The 20,577-nt window shown below is 37.1% G+C and overlaps 1 protein-coding gene across 2 annotated transcripts in view; it reads left to right on the top strand.

Moving 5' to 3' along the window:
* NKAIN2 (sodium/potassium transporting ATPase interacting 2) overlaps positions 1 to 20,577 on the top strand; it is a 518,210-nt gene that overhangs the window by 223,455 nt on the left and 274,178 nt on the right. For both annotated transcript variants that reach the window (XR_005627287.1, XM_039707649.1), the window contains exon 2: positions 8,935 to 9,072. Coding sequence is in view for 1 of the 2 variants with exons in the window: in XM_039707649.1 (XP_039563583.1) it covers positions 8,935 to 9,072 (138 nt within the window). In the remaining variant the exon portion in view is untranslated. The remainder of the gene's footprint in view (positions 1 to 8,934; positions 9,073 to 20,577) is intronic.

The raw sequence follows: 20,577 nt of genomic DNA, 5'->3' as shown, positions 1-20,577 counted from the left end.
AATGAGACTATAATCTCTACTGTTTATTTATATTACAGAGGATGTGTTTCTGGGGGCAGGTGATAGGTTTTGTATTTTTTCAAAACAGAAAGCTTAGAGTCCCACTCATTAAAACATATTTCTTACATAATCAGGAAAACCCCACCTCTTTGTGTTTTCCTTGAAACCTTCAATGGGAGCAGTGTCTGACTGAGTCACTCTATCTGTCCACGGGAGTTGGATGACCTGGAGTTTTCCTATAATGACAATGACAGCACGGAGTGCTTCATGTTCTGCCTTTTTCCCCCCTTATAATTGCATTCCAAAAAATATTGAATAAAAAAGATTAAATATTGAAATATGATGCAAATTAGCCAGTTCAAATAACTGGATGACCTGGAGATTTCCTATAATGACAATGCACGGAGTGCTTCATGTTCTGCCTTTTCCCCCCCTTATAATTGCATGCCAAAAAATATTGAATAAAAAAGATTAAATATTGAAATATGATGCAAATTAGCCAGTTCAAATAAAAAATTCTTGAGTTGAACTAAGTATTGAACTAGCCTATGAGAATAGCACATTTTCTTTACTAACCAAAAAAAAGACCCCAAAAAACCCAAAAACCTTGATCCTTTGGATAGAAATGTATATTCGTAGAATTGGGTTGTAGACAATAATCAGTGTTCCCCGGCTGCCATTGAATTTAAAGGTGTTGGACCTGGGAATTGGGACATTGAACATCTGGAAGATGAGATCTGACACCTTGTGCTGCTCCCTTGGACTCAGTGTAGAGACCAGATGACAAGTCTGACTATAAGGCAGCCATGTTGCAGAGAAAATGCCTTCATTCCTTCTACAGTACTTGAAGTTCTCTAAGGATGGATGGGTTTAAACTCAGGTAATAGGCAAAGTTCCTCAGGTAGAAACTTTTCTCTCTATAACTGATGTCAATTATCTTTCTTCCGTAAAGTATTCTGCATAGTTTAAATATCAGTTTTCAGGTGATGCCAAGGCATGAAAATTTAGCCGGTGCTTCAAATGTTCTGTATAGTAATAATGATTACTCCAGTAGAAGCATCTTAAAAGAGAGATAAGGACAGTAAAGTCAGCATTCTGCTTATCCAGATTTAGTCATGGAACAAGAGATTACAAAGCAGCCCTCTGTGCCTTACAGTTCTGCCATGGACTACCTGACATTCTCTCACCATGTCATTCTCTCTCTTGCTTTGTGGACACTTATATGCCTCCATACAAATAAAACCACCAGGACACAACAACTGGTGACTCTAGATTGGCTATTTTCACTTGATTTTCACTCTGATGCCTGATTTTTATTATTATGATTATGATGAGACTCAGACCTGATGAGATAATGAGTGATCCCTGCCAACTCCACTCAAAATAATTTGGCTAATGAGGTTTCTTACAGGTGTGCCTTTCCTGCTGAGAACTAGAGACTAATTTTTTGCTGTTGTTATAGGATAATTTTTTTTTCAGGTATTAAGCCAGAGTTTGTTCTGGACTGAGAATCATACACAGAAGATAGGTTCACTACCTGAACATACCTGAGATACTTCCTTCTGTAAATTCCATTACAGCATTATCACATCATTCTTGAGTGTACAAATGTAATATAGCATAATATGAACCAGTGTATAGAAACTAGTTGTATTTTTTTAATGAAACCAAGACCTATTTTATTGATAAATGTCTCCATAAGGACAGAAACAATTTGAAAGTATTTGATCAGAGTAATCTTTCTGAATGATCTCTGCATGCTGGATTTTGCCTTGAGGCTTTACTGCAGGCCAATTCAGATTTTTCAATTGTAAATTAATATTAAATCTTAATTCAAAAGCATTTTTACATTTAGAATTGATTCAAGCTTTCTCAGCAGTGTCAGTAAAATTGAATTTTGCCACCTTAAAGCAAAATGTGGGTTCCAGTGCTTCGATGTTCTTGCTAGAAGGATGTGAACAGCGAAGAGAGAGAGACAGATGAAGAGAGAGAGATAGAGGGAGAAATAAGGGTCAGGGAAAGAGATGGAAGGAAACTCATATGTTGACAGTGTTTAATTCCCACTGGTGGTCACTAACCCATCTGTCATGATCTCTCCTTTGGCCACAGTCACAGCTAGCCTTCTTGTTACACCCCCTTGCTGGGATTTGGCAGCTGAGTTTCTTGTGCTACAACATTATCTTGGTTTTAAGCTAAAACAGAACTTCGTAACTTGACCCAATTTATCAGTTTGAGAGCAAACCACTTCTGTGCACCTCTTCCTGTGTTTGGTGGCGTGCAAATATGTCATATTAAATAATTCACAAATTGTTGTTAGAAGTGTTCATGAACAAGAAATAAAATATGCTACAGGGATTAAAACTTTTAGCACCTGTTGGTGAAGTTCATCCTGTAGCTGAACTACTAACTTCTTGATAGTCTCATGGGTAGAAGAGTTTTACATTATATGGATTTTTAAAGTTTTCTTTCAGACACAGAAAAGAATGTGTTCTGGCACATCTCTAAGTCTTGCTACTGGTGGCCAGCCAGAAACAAGAAACTCTGTTGTCTGAAAGCATACACATATGCACACACACAAAATTTGCTGTACCTTGATTTTAATATTTGCGATCTAAATTGTGTCATGAACTTAAGGCTCTAACCCATCTAAGTAAGTCATTGGGACTGAGTGTGCAATTGTATACAAAACTTAGAAACAAATAAATTATCTGAAATGCTCTGCTGGTTTCAAGAGTATTGAAATGTAATATGCCTCACAAATTCTGGACTTTTGTTGTTGTTTTAGGCATTAGTAAAAGTGAATTTGGTCTTGTACAGTAAAAACTATAGCCATTTGAGGCATGGTTATCTCTAAAATGCTGTGTAGATATGCTTCTCACTACTACATAACAGCAAACCTACTGTAGAAAACTTGTACGTTGCATTTTTTTATTATTGCCATGCTCAGTTAGGGAAGGCAGCAGCTGAGACTAAGAATGCACTCTGTACCTGAGGAGAGGTTTGTTGTCCTTAGTAGGTCACAGCAGAAATCCACTTATACACAATATGATGCAGGAATGTGGTCCTACACAGGATTTTTTAAAACTATGATTAGCTTCTTATCAAGAGTGGTGAAGGCCTATTCCTTTTCCAGCAACATCAAATGGATTAAGGATGGTGGCTTAGTATTATATATGTGATTCTTTTGAGGAACGAATGGACAAATGGAAACTAATTCCTTCTTGATTTTAACTTGAATTAACTGTTCTTGCTATGGTTTTGATGGTTTATATTAGTTGTGACAAGAACACCATTGTGTCCACAGGTCTTCACAGTATTTAATTTTAGTGTTGCCTTTTTTCTTCCTACCAAAAAAAAAAAGAAATTGTTTTTATCTACCCTGCAGTCTTACAGTAAAGGACTTGACTCACATGCACATGCACACTTGCAGATGTGTATGTGCATTTCATATAGATTTGACTTTCAAAATATTAATCTGTTTTTCTGCTGGGTGACTGTGGAGAATTTTCTGAGTAACTGGGCCCTCTATCTCAGGATACTATCTGAAATTTTGATGAAAAATTAAATGAACCTCTCTAAGGAGCGACACAAATAAATGCATTCTGCCTCAAAATGATGGAAGTGGTGGAGGAGTGTTAGCTGGGGATATTGTGCTCATGCAGGCAGGCTTTAGCATTAGAAATAGTTCATAAGCTAAAGGCCCAAAAATACTTGTATTTACTTGACTCTTTTTAATTTTCTATGCCATAGAGCAGGAACTGAAAGTTTTTAAAAACATAAAAGCTAACATAAAAACAGAAACAAATTAGTAGATGGTGTGGACATCTGATACAACAAAGTTTTGCTGAGGGGACTTAATGAGTTAGTGATTAGAGCTTAATTTCTTTAGCTCATGTTTAGTGTGAGCCATTCAATGATATAAACCATGGTTGTTTAATTCTCCTGCGCTGTAATTTAAGCTAATACTCTTCTTCCTTTGGAGTTTGCTGAGGGCCTGTTACCACCATTCAGCCAGTTGTGTGACCCTGCCAAAGCCCTGGTGTGCTGAGTGCCTGTGTGCTGTGTTAGCTGTCCAGGGACCTTGGCTGGCAGGGGCTATACAGATCCTCTTGAGTGTCTCTGCCTATGTGAACTTTAATTTATATCAGTGCAAAGTTTAGATTCTGTGTCATTGTAAAGTAGCCGTGGTTGAGTTTTTTTCTCAAGGAGCTTTCTGAGCAAAGGCACTTAGTCATTTTCCATTTTGGAGTTTGTGTTATAAATCATCTTTTGACTGGTTTCTTCTTTATGGTTCCTGTCTGAAATTCTAGTCCAATCATATATTTTAAGAATCATCTCCAAATATTTTTCATTTGCCTCTGGAAATTCAATTCAGAGATCCCTCAAGGTCAGTAACACTGTTAATCTATTAACAACCAGCCTCTGACAAGAATCTGGAAATAGTTTTTGAGCTATGCCTATTTGACACTATATGGGTTAATTTTATTTTTCATTTATTTTTACAACAGCTTGCCGGAGTCTGGAATAAATAATGCAGTAGTAAAACAGTTCCCTTTAACTAAAGTCTTCTGTAATTTTATCAGTGAATACATCAAATAATCTGCCTAAGACAATGTGGTGAGTGTTTATTTTCTAACATTAGAACCTGACTGTCCATAACCCTACATTCTGAGTTCACTGAATTATTAGAGTGGAATTGAATTAAAACATAGTTTTCTTTTCAAACCGTATTACACTTTTTCATCCAAAGCATCCATTTTCCCTTTTCGCAATTTAAACTCCCAGAATCATAGAATCACAGGATGGTTTAGGTTGGAAGGGACCTTAAAGATTATCTAGTTCCAACACCCTTATCATGGGCAGGGGCACCTTGCTCACATTTCTCCAAGCCCCATCCAGCCTGGCCTTGAACACCTCCAGAGAATGAGGAGTCCACACCTACTCTGGGCAACCTGTTCCAATACCTTGCCACCCCCACAAGAAAGAGTTTATTAGAGTTCCTAATATCTAATCTAAACCTACCCTCTTTCAGCTTAAAGCCATTTCCCCTTGTCATGTCATTAAATGCTCTTGTTAAAAAAATCCCTCTCCAGGTTTCTCGTAAGCCCCTCTTTGCTGCTGGAAGGCTGCTATAAGGCGTCCCTAAAGCCTTCTCTTCTCCAGGCTGAAGAGTCCCCACTCCCAACCCATAGGAGTGGTGTTGAGCCCTGTGACCAAGTTAGTGACCTTAGTGGACTTGTTCCAACCAGTCAATATCTTTCTTGTATTGAGGACCCCAGAGCTGGATGCCACACTCTAGCTGGAGTCTCACCAGAGCAGAGTAGAAGGACAGAATCCCTTCCCTCACCCCGCTGGCCACACTGGGTTTTGATGCATCCTAGGATGGGGCTGGCTTTCTGGGCTGCAAGTGCATGTGTTTTGCTTTTTGTCCACAAACAACCCCAAGTCTGTCTACCCAGCACTGCTCTCAATCCGTTCCCTGCACAGCCTGGATTTGGGCTTGGAATTGCCCGAATCCAGGTGGAGGAACTTGCACTTGGTCTTGTTGAACTGTATGAGTTTCACACAAATGGACCTCTGAAGCCTGTCAAGGTCCCTCTGGATGACATCCCTTCCCTCCATGCACCACACAGTTTGGTGTCATCAGTAAACTCGCTGAAGGTGCATGAAACCTCACTGCCCACGTCTTTGTTAGTTCTTTCCTTTCTCTCTGTAGTATCCTTGAAACATCATTAAACGTTTGATGCTAGCAGGTATGATTTAAGAAGTGCAGTTGTTGAACCAAAAATTTTGAAGTAAAGAGATAAAATGCTTTCAAAATTAGATCTATATTTTCTCTTGCTATGTAAGGAAATCCCTTATGATTCTGACATCTGTGGAAAAGGAGAAAGCTACATAATACTATTTTTAATAGTCTTTGTTACTACTTTGTCCTACTTTCCTCTTTCCTCCTTTTAGAAACACAGACAGTGAGATTTTTTTTAAAGTAACTCATGTAGATAGTCTTTATTATATTTATGTCTGTTTGTAGATAAGTTTTAGTTTCTCTTCACCTTCATCTCTTCAGGAAGTGAGAATAAAGATCTAGTTCTGTCCTGTAATTTCCATTTCATAAATCCACAACGCACCTGCCATGTCAGTGTGATCTTCTAAGGAAGAGCTGCATTTCCACAGCATTTCATCTGTGCATACCTGACCAAAGTGCTGCCATTTCCCATATCCAGCAGCTCCTGCACACAGCTGATTTCTTGAAGTAACGTGAGAAAACCTAATAGCAACTCTGCCTGTGGAAAATGAGAGGTAGATATACATGGACAGAAGTGGTTCAGACTCATCTTTTTCTTCTGTATTTAGCCCCTGCCTTGTGTGCCCTGCTCTCTGGTATTTACTCACCCCAAATTCAACATAACCACAAAAGGTGAGAGTGACTGCTTGGAAGGAATTGCTAGTAATGGGAAAAAACGAAAGAGCACATTGGTGTATAAAAAAGGAAACATTCTCACAGAATAGCCAATTATTCAATGCATACCATATGCAAGTTTTGGTGGAACTGCATATTTCACCAAGCAAACAAAACATGTTGATGCATGGTAGCACAGTTTCATTTTTGACTAGAAGTTGTGTCAGGGATATGAGGTTTTCTGCTTTTTATACAATTAACTAGCATGCTGCAATTTTCCTCTATAATTGGCATACTTAACTGGATGGTCTCCTGCTGTTTGAATGATTTGCATCTTCCTATGTATTGTTTGTGCTTGCTGGATCTCTACTGTTACTAAACTAGAAGCAGTCTAGTGTACAGTCTATACTCTTTTTGCTACTGCCTTGCTATTCTCATTTGCTCTTTGTTTATCTGATGAAAATAAGGGCTCTGTGCTCATATGGAGCATTTTCCCTTTGTTACCTGTTTAACAGCACCTAGGAGTAACAGGTCTTTTGCTGATACACCTAATAGACTTCACACTGGCCTATGTAATACTGCTTCGTGCCACATGTTGGCCTTTTTTTAATGTAAATTACTGTGTCTGTAGTCAAGGAAATATTTCTTAATGATTAACTTAGAAGGATAGACAATCTGAGTTTTCATGAAGTTCCTAATACAGCTTGATCTTAGTTTTATTTCTTCTTTATTTCTTCATCCCATTGTCACCATTAGACACGTCTTGGGATTCTGGGAACTCTTCTGTGACTTTCCTCTGCTAGGCAGAGTTGTATGATAGCACAAATAGTTCAGAAAGATTTTGGATAATGTAGGAATATAATTTTTTTCAATAAATATGTAAAATAAAATGGTAGTCAAAATACTAAGACTGATTATAAGAAGGATGCATTGGGTGAAAGGACTCTTTGTTGAAAAAAGAAATTCAATGTTTGAAATGAAACCTGAACACTCAAATTTGAAATTACATGGCTGGCAAACTTTCCCAGGATTATTTTGGCAGTCTCCATCTCAAAGTTCAACAAATGTCAGTACATAGCATATAATTAACAGCCTTTTTTACATTTGCAATGCTGATGTGAATGTAGGCTGTCTTTTAATGAAAAGTTTTCTTATTTAATTTCAAAAAGAAAGTGTTCATGTGATAGTGGACTGTGACATGAAAATTGAAAAATTCTTCCATAGCTGTACTATACAAAAGCAGTAGTTAATTACTCATTTAGTACTTGATCTCAAAAGGTGTTATTTTTTTACATTGAGTGGCTGGCACATAAACATAATTCAGTTCATACACAGCATAACATAAAACCAGTAAATAATCACCTGTCATTTAGTGAAAATTAATCAAGAAACAACCACCTGCTCTTTTTTTTTCTCTTCCTCTCTTTCTCTTTCTCTTTCTCTTTCTCTTTCTCTTTCTCTTTCTCTTTCTCTTTCTCTTTCTCTTTCATGTGTGTGGTGTCTAAATTGCTGTTGTTTTAATTATTAACAATAATAATTTCATTTTTAAATTTTATTTTCAATATTCACATTTTCATGAAGTTTATCAATTCACCATTACAGTTAGTGAAATTGTTGGAATGCTGTAAAAGAAACACCCTGATCTTTCTGTCTAAAGTCACTTCACCATTACATTGCCTTCTAATATTAGCATAAATATTATTTTTGTCAAAACATGCCATTCTATCTATGGGTTGGGCTACAGTACTGTATTTTTACATAATGTTAGAACAGCAGTTAAGGGACATCTACTGTTGGAATTGTGGAATTATTTCTACTGGTACTGTTAGGAAGGCATTTTTTTCTAATGTCTGTTTGGAATGATATTGCTTATAAACAGTAAACATCAGCCTGGGATTGTTTCTTAATTGATTTTTAATATTATTTATCTAGAGTCTTGGGGAAGTTTATACTTCAGCTGATGTTTCTGACATCTGGAAGAAAGTAAACTAAAACCATTATCAGTAGAACCAGGTCAAGAAGTTGTATGTATTTGGTTACAGGTAAAAGTCCACTGACAGAATAGCTGGGGTAGAGAGAAGAGATAAAAATCAAAATGCAGTGAAATCGTGGAAGAGACAGGACCAGGCTAAAGGATGGTGTTGTAAATGGAAACAATGTAGCTGAGAAGATGTCGTAAACCTATGACATTTTTTCAGCCCTGATACCCTAAAACATTGCAATAAAAACACTGATAAAAGCACTGACACCCTAAAACATTTGCTGTTGTATATAAGAGTGATTTGTGTTTCTCCTCCTGCAAACATACCATTCCAGGTGAACAGGTTTGTATCTTAGTAGGATATAACTCAGTAACCAGTGCGAAGTGCAGCTTTCATTGAAACTAGAAGTTGTAGCATTTCAAACTCATTTTACTGCTGACAAGTATTTTTTTAACTCAGAGCAATTGTCTTGGATATGGGAAAGGGAAATACCTTTATATATGTTTTCTGGTTTGTTCTAATCTAATTCATGCTTTTGCTTTTTAATCATAGGTTTCTGTGCTCGAGAGGCAGATATTTGACTTCCTTGGTTATCAGTGGGCACCCATCCTCGCAAATTTTATACACATTATTATAGTCATACTTGGCTTATTTGGAACCATCCAGTATAGACCTCGTTACATAACAGGAGTGAGTATTTAATTTCATTTACTTACTTTGATGTGCATGTGGAAAAAAAAGACAAAACAAACAAACAGAAAAGCATTCAAAACTGCATCGTTGTTAAAGTAAATAGAAATCTTATCTTGGTTTAATTTGCTTCTGTAACATTTTTACATTTACTTACTGTGCTTTTGGGACACCTGCAACAATCAACTGGTAACAGTCTCCAAAATTTAAAAGTCAATATGGTCATTAAGTGCATGACAATATGAACTTTCAAGTGGAGTCAGCTTAAGGAATTACAACATCTTCAGTATTAGGGGAATTTAGAGCTACTCTAAATGTTAGCCATAGCTTTTCTAGATACATTGGACCTCCCCAACAGAGGCATGATTCATTAAAGGTACTCGTTATTGTTATTAACTTCTGTTGCTGGAGTGCTTATCTGTTATGTACATTCCTCCTAGAATTTATAATCCAACCTGAAAGTGAGATATGATGTTACGGTAAGAAATAATGGACTGAGGGCTCCAGTATGAAAATAAGGATTTGGACCTTAATTAATATTTTAAATCCATTTCTTTCCTTATTCAGCTACCCCTTATACACAGACTTAGTATATCTGTGCTCTTTGGCACAATGCAGTATTAATTAAATCCTCTTTTCATACTCTGGGTTTGTGGGGTTTTTGCCATTTGTACTTCTACAAAGAAAGAATAACAGCAACTCTGAAAACCATCATTCAGAATACTTTTTGTTCCATTTTCATAACAATATTACTGTCAAAATTAACTATTAATTCATGTAAAGCTTATATACATTTGAGAGACAGGAGCTGAAAAATTTTCCCATACACAACCATCTTTTCATGTCAGATGAAAACAAGGGGATCTTAAAATGATAGAATGGTTTGCATTGGAAGCAAGCTTAAAAATCACCTGGTTCCAGCCTGGCAGGGGGACCTTTCAGTAGACCAGATTGCTTTGAACTCCACTCCAACCTGCTCTTGAGCCCTTCTGGGAATTGGGCATCTACAGCTTCTCTGGGCAACATGTTCTAGTGTCTCACCAGCCTCTCAGTGAAGATTTCTTAATATCTAATCTAAACCTGTAGTCAGTTTACTCTTTCAGTTTAAAGCCTTTACCCCTTTTCTCTGTTAACTCCACTGAATCTGTACCCTCTTCTGCAAAGTCTCTCTTAATTGTTCCCTCATACACCAGCAGTCACTCAGAATATAGAAATATTTTGCTCTTACCCCTGTGCTACCTTCCATATTGCATTACTGTGATGCCAGGAAAAATACATTGACATTTGTGTCTGTGTTTCTGTCTCTGTGATCACCTGTAGCCAAAAAATTTGTATCCACATGTGTGATGCCTTCATGCCAGCACACAATTTAATATATTTGAAAGAAAGAAAGACAGAGAAGGTCTTTTCACCAGGGCCTGTAGTGACAGAAAAAGGAACAATAGGTTTAAACTGAAAGAAGGCAGGGTTAAATTGAACATAAGGAAGAAAATGTTTACAATGAGGCTGGCAAGACACTGGAACACATCAGCCAGAGAATTTGTGTATGCCCCATCCTTGGAAGTGTTCAAGGCCATGTTGGATAGGACTTTGAAAAATCTAATCTAGAGAAAAATATCCATGCCAATGGCAGGGGATTAAAGGCTTTTAAAATGTCCCTTACAAACTTATGCCTGGTCACATTAAGTCTGTGAGAAAAGGATAGATTATTAGTAGTACATTACTTAATATGTAACTGGTGATATACATGTGAAAAAAAAAAAAAAACAAAAAACAAAGAGGAAGAGGCAATTACCTTATGTCTGAGCTTCTTGCAGCATCATCAGTCTGCAAAACCATTAGGCCCTAGAGAACACAGTTGAGTTAATCTACATCTTTTTAAAGACTAAACATGGTCAATTGCTCAACACATCTAGTGGGATCTACTTAATGTCTTATATGACAAGTAGCCCTGATTCTACCAATTCAGGTTTGGAATATTTCTGTTGTAAATTGAAATTTATTATCTTCCTTTTTTTAAAAAAAATATTTAAAGTAGTATATGAAAATGTGCAGCAGTACATCTTCCATATGTACATACCAGGATACTATCCAACAACTGTAATCATGCCATAGGAAATTGTAAAGCCTCTGAGCTACCTTTGTGAATTTTAAAGACAGTAAGACAGTCTCCATATGGTGAATTATTTGGCCAGGATTTTTGGTGAGAAAACATTTCAGAAGACTGTTTTGCTAAATCTTGTTAAAAGAACCAATTTTCAGATAAAACAGTTATTTAAAATAAAAGGATTCTTATGTTTAACATTTTTAATAAGTGAGTTCTGGTATTAATACCCCTTATTGACAGTATTTGATTTATGTTCCAGATAATGGTTTTATTTATAATAAGAACATGTGCGTACACAAGCTCAGCACAGAAATTAGATGATGAAATCAAATAGAATGGTCATTGTGCATTCTTGTCAGTCTGCAAGACACAAAATTTCTAAGTCTGTGAAGTCAGACTCCTACCTGAATCTGCTCTCTGTAAAAGGTTTTCTTAGGAAGTACTTTTCCATTCTGAGACAAACTGTACTTAATGTAGACATTTATTTATAGAAGGAGGCACACAGGCATTACTTCTCTGCTCTACACAACTTTTCAGAGCAAATGATAATTTGGGAACATAAGCAATAATTTTCTGCATAATCATTTTGAGCTAATGCCCAATAATATTATAAGTACAATTAAGTAAATGACCTTGAACATTTTAGTAGTAGCTCTCTCTGGTGGCTGTCACAGGAGGCTGTGAATCAAGATTCTGATTCTGTTTCAAGCTGAGCTATTGGAAAGATGATTTGTTTGTTCAAGTTCGTTCAAGCACACATAATAATATTCTTCAGTTTCTTCCTTGATTCAGTAGTTTGGCATGGATAATAATGAATGGAAATATTTTTTTCTGTTGTTCTTAGAATCATAGAACCATAGAATGTGCTGAGTTGGAACGAACTTATCAGGATCATTGAGTTCAATTTCTGGCCCTGCACAAGACACCCCAAGACTCATACCATGTGCCTGAAAGCATTGTCCAAATGCTTCCTGAACTCAGACAGGCTGGTGCTGTGACCACTTCCCTGGGGAGCCGGTTCCAGTGCTCAACCACCCTGTGCATGAAAAACCTTTCTCTGATATCCAGCCTGAACTTCCCCTCTCTCAGCTTTATGCCATTTCATTAAGTCCTGTCACAGGTCACCAGAGAGAAGAGGTCAGTGCCTATCTCTCCACTTCCCCTTGTGAGGATGTTGAAAACCAAAATGAGGTCTCCCCTCAGGTTCCTCTTTTCCAGGCTGAACAAACCGAGTGACCTCAGCCCCTCTTCATAAGGGGCTCCAGACTCTTCCCCATCCATCTATCACTTCTTTGGATGTTCTTTAATAACTCAAAGTCTCTTATATTGTGCTGCCCAAAACTGCTCTTAGGGTTGAAGGTGAGACTGCCCCAGTGCAGAGCAGAGCAGGACAATCCCCTCTCTTGCCTGGCTGGTGATGCTGTGCCTGATGCACCCCAGGACATGCTTGGCCCTCCTGGCTTCCAGGGTGCTCCTGACTAATGTTCAACTTGCCACTGACCAGGACCCCCAGGTCCCTTTCCATGGGACTGCTCTCCAGCCTCTCATACCCCAATTTATAAAAACCAGGGTTGCCCCATTCCAAGTGCTGAATCTGGCACTTGCACTTGTTAAATTTCATATGATGATGATTGCTCATCTCTCTAATTAGTCAAAGTCTCTCTGAAGGACCTCTCTGCCCTTGAGGGAGTTGATGGCTTCTCCCAATTTGGTGTCCTTGCCAAACATACTTAGTATTCCTTTGAGTCCTTCATCGAAGTCATAAATGAAGATATTGAAGAGCACAGAGCTGAGTATGGAGCCCTACGGAACCCCACTAGTGACAGGACACTAGCCTGATGTCACCCCATTGACTATAATGCATTGTGCCCAGCTCATGTTGCTCACCCATCACATAACACAGTTATCTAGCTGTGAACTGGATGCTTTGTCCAGAATGTTGCTGTGGGAGACAGTATCAAAAGCTTTGCTGGAGTCCAAAAAGAATAAATTACCTTGCATTTTTAGATCAACAAGGTGGGTTACCCTGTTGTAGAAGGAAATAAGGTTTGATAAGCAGGATTTTCCCTTCATGAAGCCATGCTGACTGTGACTGATGACTGCATTGTCCTCCAAGCATTTTTCAATATTTCCCAGAATAATATTTTCCATGATTTTACCAGACACTGAAGTGAGACTGACACGTAGTTTCCAGGGTCCTCCTTCTTGCCATTTTGAAAACTGGGACAATGTTATCTAGCTTCCAGTCAACAGGAAGTCAACCTCTCTGGATTCCCAAGACTACTCAGAAATCATCCAGAGAGGCTTTGCGGTGTCATCAGCTAGCTCTTTGAGGAATCTGGATTAATTTCATCAGGCCCCATAGATTTGTAAGGATCCAGCTGGAGCAGCAGATCCCACAAAAGTTCAGGATCAATTGGGAGTTATTCATTCTCACAGGCATGGTTCTCCAGCTCAGGGCACTGAGACCCTCTTGGCCCATCCTCCATGTTGTAGACAGAGGGAACAAATGCATAAACACCTCTGTCTTGTCTCTGTCCCTTATGTGTTCATACCTATATATTCATTTCTGTATTTCCATGTATTTAGTTAATGAATAAATTATTTATATTACTCACATAGGTTTCTGATAATTTTATTTTTAATGTAAGAGAAGAGTTAGCTGTTATATCTACTATATTTCAGAGAAGACCAGCCCCTTAGACTTGTATTTCTGGCACAAATGGGCTTGAAAAAACAAATTCCTGCAACTATCACTCATTTCAGCAACACAATTATTAAATTTTAGGGTATTCTCTCACTCTATTTACTAAAGTCTTTGCTGAATGTGACCTAGAAAGCAAGCTGAAGAAAACGGAAGTAAATCCACTTAAAACTGGAAATGGTACTTGTATGAAACATTTTTCATTATCCATACTGTTCTCAGTATAAAAATTTTTAGTATTTCTTTGTTTCACTCAGGTAGAAAATAGTGTGATGCAAGGTGATTTATATTTTCGTACTTACAAGCCAGATCAACCAGGAAGTGTGTGACCACAGTTATATTTCCATGTTAGTAAGAAAATCTGTATCAGTGAAAACTTAATTACTAAAATGTCAGGAGTAATCCAAATATGCACCTACCCAATAAAAAAGTTAAAGCCAAACAAACAAAAGAGGTATCTCAGGGATAAGCAATGAAAGATGATGACAACAGACTAGTAATTTCCCCAGATTTCATAGAATTCTAGGATTAAACTTCACATGTGCCTTAAACAGGGAGGACAGAACAACTTTTGATTTGAGAACTGCATGTGTATTAAGATGTTCTTATACTTGGGAAGGACAAGGGAAGGTCGTCATCCATTAGCTTCAAGTGGCTATATCATAAGCACTACCATTACATTTTCAATTAGGAAAATCAAAAAGATTCAGAAAACACAAATGATGCAAGATTGAGGATGTGATAGCAACCCCACAAAGTGGCCATTATGGAAAGCTTTACCTACATGTGAATAGAACAAATGCTCAGGTGAAATTTTAACAAAATAGTTCCTCAATGCTTACTCATCTTATTTTTGGGGCTGTTGATTAAAAATTAGGTATGTAAATAGGTTCTTCTTCAGCTGAAAGAAAACCAGATGAGTTTTTAAAAACAGAATTATATCTAGTCATCCACTAACAGCAACTAAAATATTAGTGGTCACTGTGCCTCAGGAAATATCAAGAAACAAACATTTTTTGCTAATCCTCATCTTTATGAAAAACCAATGAATGATAGAATCATTAAGATTGGAAATTACCTGTATTATCATTGAGTCCAACCACTAACCTAACATGTCCAAACCCACCACTGAACCATCTCCCTAAGCACCATATTTACATGTTTTCTTTGAACACTTTCAGTAGAATATGGCTTTAGGATCCCTATAAACTCCCAAATTAAAGAGGAAGCAAAGCAAGGGAGAAACTGCACACTTGTATAGCTAGTTAGGAGAGATAGTTAACTATAATAAACATTTCTGTGAAAGGTTGTGTCTGATGAAGTAAATATAGATGTAAGTTGCTAAAACTAGAATGCAGCATAGGATTGCATTAAAGTAAATAAAAACTTTGAAGTGCAAAATGTTTGACCAAGAGGATGAGGACAAAGAAAAAATAGAAACTAAAACTAGAAAACTTAAAAGAGTGCTAGCAAACCTTACAGAAACATGCTTGGGAGACTGGTAAAACTCCGTAACGTGAATTAAGACTCTTACAGTGCTGGAGAATCTACCTCAACCCTGAATTAGCTTTGCTTCATTCATGGCTTAATTTTTGTTATGCCAGATAAATTGATGTCAATGAAGCACTTTATTTTATGGTGTGCTAGTTTCTGCATAGGGGCGTTTTCTTGAAATGCTTTCCATGCCATGAATAGCAGCATAAGTTCTCCTTGGCATTTTCCATGATAAGTATTCAACATGTTAGCATTCTTTTCATTCCAGAATTTATACTTAATATTTTGGTTGAGGAATGCTTGCTCATTAATATGTTTGCTCAATAAAAATGTTTGTCAGGGCTATTTTTTGTAAAAAATATGCTTTATTCTGGTCACCTTTTTGTTAGTCCTTCCTCAAGCCTTGTCAGTGTTTTCTGAAATATTTCCATGTTCAGAAATAGCAGGAGCAAGAGCACGTTATTGCAACTTTTTTCCCTTAAAAATTCTCATAAAAGATTAGTGATAATTTGGATGCCAAGGAAGAGTAGAGTTTGGGATTCTTTTTATAGTCTGTCCTTTTGCTACTGATGCTACCTCCATACGAATGACCTTTGTAAACTTGGCTGACTGTTATTTTATTGGAGGGTTTCACTCACGTCTGGGAGATGCTGTGAAAAATCAGTAGGGATGCAAGTAGAAGATTGCCCTTTGGACTTTGAACAACATATGCTGAAAGGGATTTTGATTCACAGGGAGGTATGCTGTTTAATAGAATGCTTGGGCTGCTGTTGTGTTAAAAGACTAGATTTTAGTATGCTGTGGATTCAAATGTACTTTAATTTATATTTAAAAGGGTAGGCTCAGCAGTTTACTTTTGTAACTGAATCTAGCCTGCTTTAGGGAAAGGAGGAGAATGTGAAGGGAGTAGAAGTTTGTGAATAGCTGGCTGGTCGGTGTCATAGCACTGATCCAGATTTTCAGTCTAATGGCTAACACGTACAGAACTTGGTCAAACAAAAGCTTAACTATTCCAATGTTCAAAAAGTAATTCATTCTGTGCTCTTATCTGTTAGCTTATTGGTGGAGTATTAAATAGAGGTTTTAAAAAAAATGATCTTGTTTTTTTCCTGATAATCAGTCCAGAATGTTGGTTTAAGATTTGATGACCCTGGGCTTTTGACCTCTCCTTTTAGATATATTTTGATAACTTGCAAGAAATCTCAATGTATTTCAAGTTCTTAAGCCCTGGAGATTCAGCTAAGCCTTGAATAAATATGTTCACGAATCACTTCCAGTATAATATTATACAGAGTGCATCTGCCTTGACTGTACGGAAGTTGATGAAAGAAGATAGTCTACACAAAATTTCTCTGCATTTTCTGTCATTTTTTGGCTCTTGATTTTAAGCCTTTCTTATTATTTAGGATAGAGTTGGGGTTTTTTTCCCTATAATTGTCTGGGTGAAGTTTGACTACTTTCATCTGCTCTCTTCACTGGGACTTATTTAGGTGTGAGGCATTGAGGATACAAATAATTAATCTAAAGGAAATTATTTAAAGGATGGCTCTTCTTTAAAAAGTGTAAAATATTCTTTGAACATTAAAGAGTACTCAGACAGTTAATCTGCCAGCCCTAGGAAAGCACAATGGAAAAAAGAAAAAAAACCACAAACCTCCTGCTGATCAGAGAACTAGTTTAGACATAAAAAGGAAGTGATCCCATATAAGAGCTCCTTAGTCTCCAATTCCTCTAAGTTTTGTGCAGGACATTACTTTCTCAGAAGTTCCCTGCTGTCAGAAAACAGTTCTAAAGAGAAAAGAGAAACTGCCAGACTCCAAGAGGCTTTTTAAAAAGCAAACATTTTAACAACACAATATACTCTTCTACCTTATTTGAACATGGAATCTATTTGATTCTTAGAGCCACTGATTCCTGAAAATTAATTTGATATATTTTCAGAAAGTATGAAAGTATTAAAGACCCTCTGGACAAGGCTCCAGTACAGAATTTACTTGAACAGTTCTGCATGGAGTTTTGTTTTCTTTCAGACTGAGATGGATTTTCACTAATTTTCAGAGTGTTTTTTTAAGTTTTCAATTATAAAAAGTCCTTTTAAAGACACTTAGCTAATACTATTTTTTAAAGTGATTAAAATGCTGATTATTAGAAGAGGAAAGATTATAATTTGCATCATATAATTAAGTGCAGCTTTGGTTCCCAGGAAATGTTATGCAGAACCTGTTCAGTGACTGATATTTTTAAGTCCACACTTATTAGTCTCATGACAGGTTTGACTGGTGTAGAATTCAGCTACATTCATCCTTTCCTAGAGCTTTTATTCCCTTACAATGAATTGTGTTCACATTTTAAAAGTAGCCATTTAAAATGGCTCTCCCTCTCCCATTCCACAGAAAAGAATGATGATTTTCTGGGGATTCACCACTGTTCCATGTAAAACTGAAAACAACATATAATGAATATTTGATTTGCATTCAAACCAGAGAGCTCACCATGGAAAGTCGAAAACATGAAGTTCCTCTGCATTTAGTTTTGTTTCTTTAGAATAGATCCTCTGTTTTGGCACTGTAATAATGAGTGGGGTTTTTTTGGTTTTTTTTCTACAGTGGGGTCTGTGCTTCATTTTTTTAATTGTATTTTTTCCCTTTAGAAGAACTAACAACCCTTTCTGTTAAAATAATGTCTAATCAGCATTTGGTTTAAATACTATAAAGAGCATGGAGAATGAATGACTTAGCTGATGAAGTCTTAAAAAAGATAACTAGAAGAGATTAGAGATTAAATCCATGGATTTTGCTCCTCTACCTAAACTGCAGTGGAAAGCATTACAATTCTCTTAAGCACTCAATAACTCTGGCCAGTTATACATAATTAAAAATCAAGCAAGGATAAAGTAATGTTTCCACCGCTCTAAGATGACCTCTGTAGTTCAGTGCTGAATATTTCTCTTTATCTAGCATAATCAAGTTTCATTGTATTTCCTAGACTTACACCTGTATTTGTTACTGTGGATTTTCACATTGTTTATTTAGTATTTTTTTCTACTTGCTGTATATCAGTTATGCTGAAATTTGCTTGTCTGAAAGCTGATAGCTCTATCTTTTTATATTTTATGTGTTTATAGTATGTATTCATGGAGATATCTGTCCACCACAGAGCTTTTAATGTCCCTGCCCTTGTGTCATGCTAGTGCAGTAGGGAAGTATTCTTCCACACTGCTTTAAAACGTGGGAGCTGACACATTAAAGGTCTGAGACATTTTCTCATTTTCAGATGAAAGGATGTGACAGATAATCACGTGAATCCATTTTTCTCAAGTTACAAGCCTGTGTTTTACCCAGTGCATCCTGCAAACATAGGGATGCTGCAAACTGTCTATAAAGTCTAGGAATAAAGACTGGAATCACAGCTACCGAACAGTGTGGAATACTTCTGTGAGGAAAATAAAAACCAAACCAAAACAAGACAAAAAAAAAAAAAAAAAAAAAAAAAAAAAAAAAAAAAAAAAAAAAAAAAAAAAAAAAAAAAGAAAAAAAACTGAAAAACCAATCTTTGGACAGTATCTTTCTGTTCCAGCTGTCAGCTGTGCCCCATACAGCGACTTGCCTCTGCTGGGATGGGGAAGAGAATTGAAAGGGTAAAAGTCAGAAAACTCATGGGTTGTGATGAAGACAGCTTAAAAGATGAAACAAAATCTGCACATGAAAGCAAAGCAAGCAAATTTATTTGCTGCTTCCCATGGACAGGCAGGAGCTCACTCCTTCCCAGGAAAGCAAGGGTCCATCATGCCTAAAAATTATTTGGGAAGACAAACATCATCACTCCAAACATGTCCCTCTTCTTCTCTTCCCCCCATTTCATATACTGAGCATGATGTTACATGGCATGGAGTGTGGCCAGGGTCAGCTGGGGTTGGCTGTCCTGGCTGTGTCCCCTCCCAATTCCTTGTGCACTCCCAGCCTCCTTGCTGGTGGGCCGGGGTGAGAGGCAGAAAAGACCTTGATGGGCTGCAAGCTCTGCTCAGCAACAAAAGCGTCTTTATATTATAAACACTGTTTTCAGCACCAATCCAAAACATAACTTCATGCCAGCTACTCTGACGAAAACTATCCCAGACAAAGCTGGTACATTCTTTCAGCAAGGGAGAAGTTGCTGATGCCTGAACCTGGCTTTGTGATAACTCTTTTCTCAGACTCCGTGGCTGTTGCAATGCTACTGGTACCCCTTGTGCTTCTTGCAAGGGATTAATATATTTTAACAAAGTGAAATATACATTAGAAAAAAACAGGAAACATTGCCTTTAGTCCAAACTATCTGCTCAAATCTCGCATTCCTCTGTTGTGCTGCCTCTCCCGTGTAACTGGCTCCTGTCTCTGGGCTTGTTGTGGAATACCATCACAGAACAAAAACTCTGCTGCCGCTCTTCTTTCTGTTCCAGCTCCATCTGTACTTCTATGTCCCTCTCTAATCTCTTCACCTTGATTCGGTTGCTAATCTCTACATGTATATTTGAAATGGCATTGTACTGCATGTAGCTAAAATGAAGTTTTAGATTTAAATTAAATGAAGTCTGAGCAGCCCTGCTTACCAGTACTGTCCTGAAACAAAGTTCTTCTGGCCAACTGATTAAGATTTATGAAATCTTAGTAATTTGAGTGAAGCTGACTTTAGTCATAGTTGTCTTATATCTCTCACAGGATGACCTGACAGTACCTGGAGTCCACCCTCAAATTTTTTCAAGAGGTTTTTTTTCTAGGAAATGTGGCTGATTCTTTTTTGTGAGCTTCATTGTCACCCTGAGGTTATGCTACAAGAAAGGTGCATTGAGAATCACACAAAGCTATACTACCCTATTCATTTACAAATCCCCATTCCAAATTCTGAGAGAAGATGGAGATGCTTTTCTTCAGTTATATTCCAAATGTGGCCTTTTTTTTTTCCATCTGAACAAGAACTTACATAAAAATGATTTGTAAAACTTGTCACAAATCTTTATTTCAGAACTTCAGAGATGTTTTTCTCTTCACATCTGTACTTACCTTTTAAAAATTTTGATGCTTTCATTATTGTTTTCAACTCCCAAAGCTCCGTCAGAAACAGGTCATGGTACATCTTTCAAGTTTTGCCTGTTGCTGTGAGAACATTACCAATAGAGATACATTTTCTGAATGACACTGAAAGGCAGGATAAACAATGAGTA

This window comes from Passer montanus, unplaced genomic scaffold (genome assembly GCF_014805655.1).
Source record: "Passer montanus isolate IOZ18808 unplaced genomic scaffold, ASM1480565v1 scaffold2, whole genome shotgun sequence".
In the NCBI taxonomy this organism is placed as follows: domain Eukaryota; kingdom Metazoa; phylum Chordata; class Aves; order Passeriformes; family Passeridae; genus Passer; species Passer montanus.
This window is presented reverse-complemented; position numbering and strand designations above follow the sequence as displayed.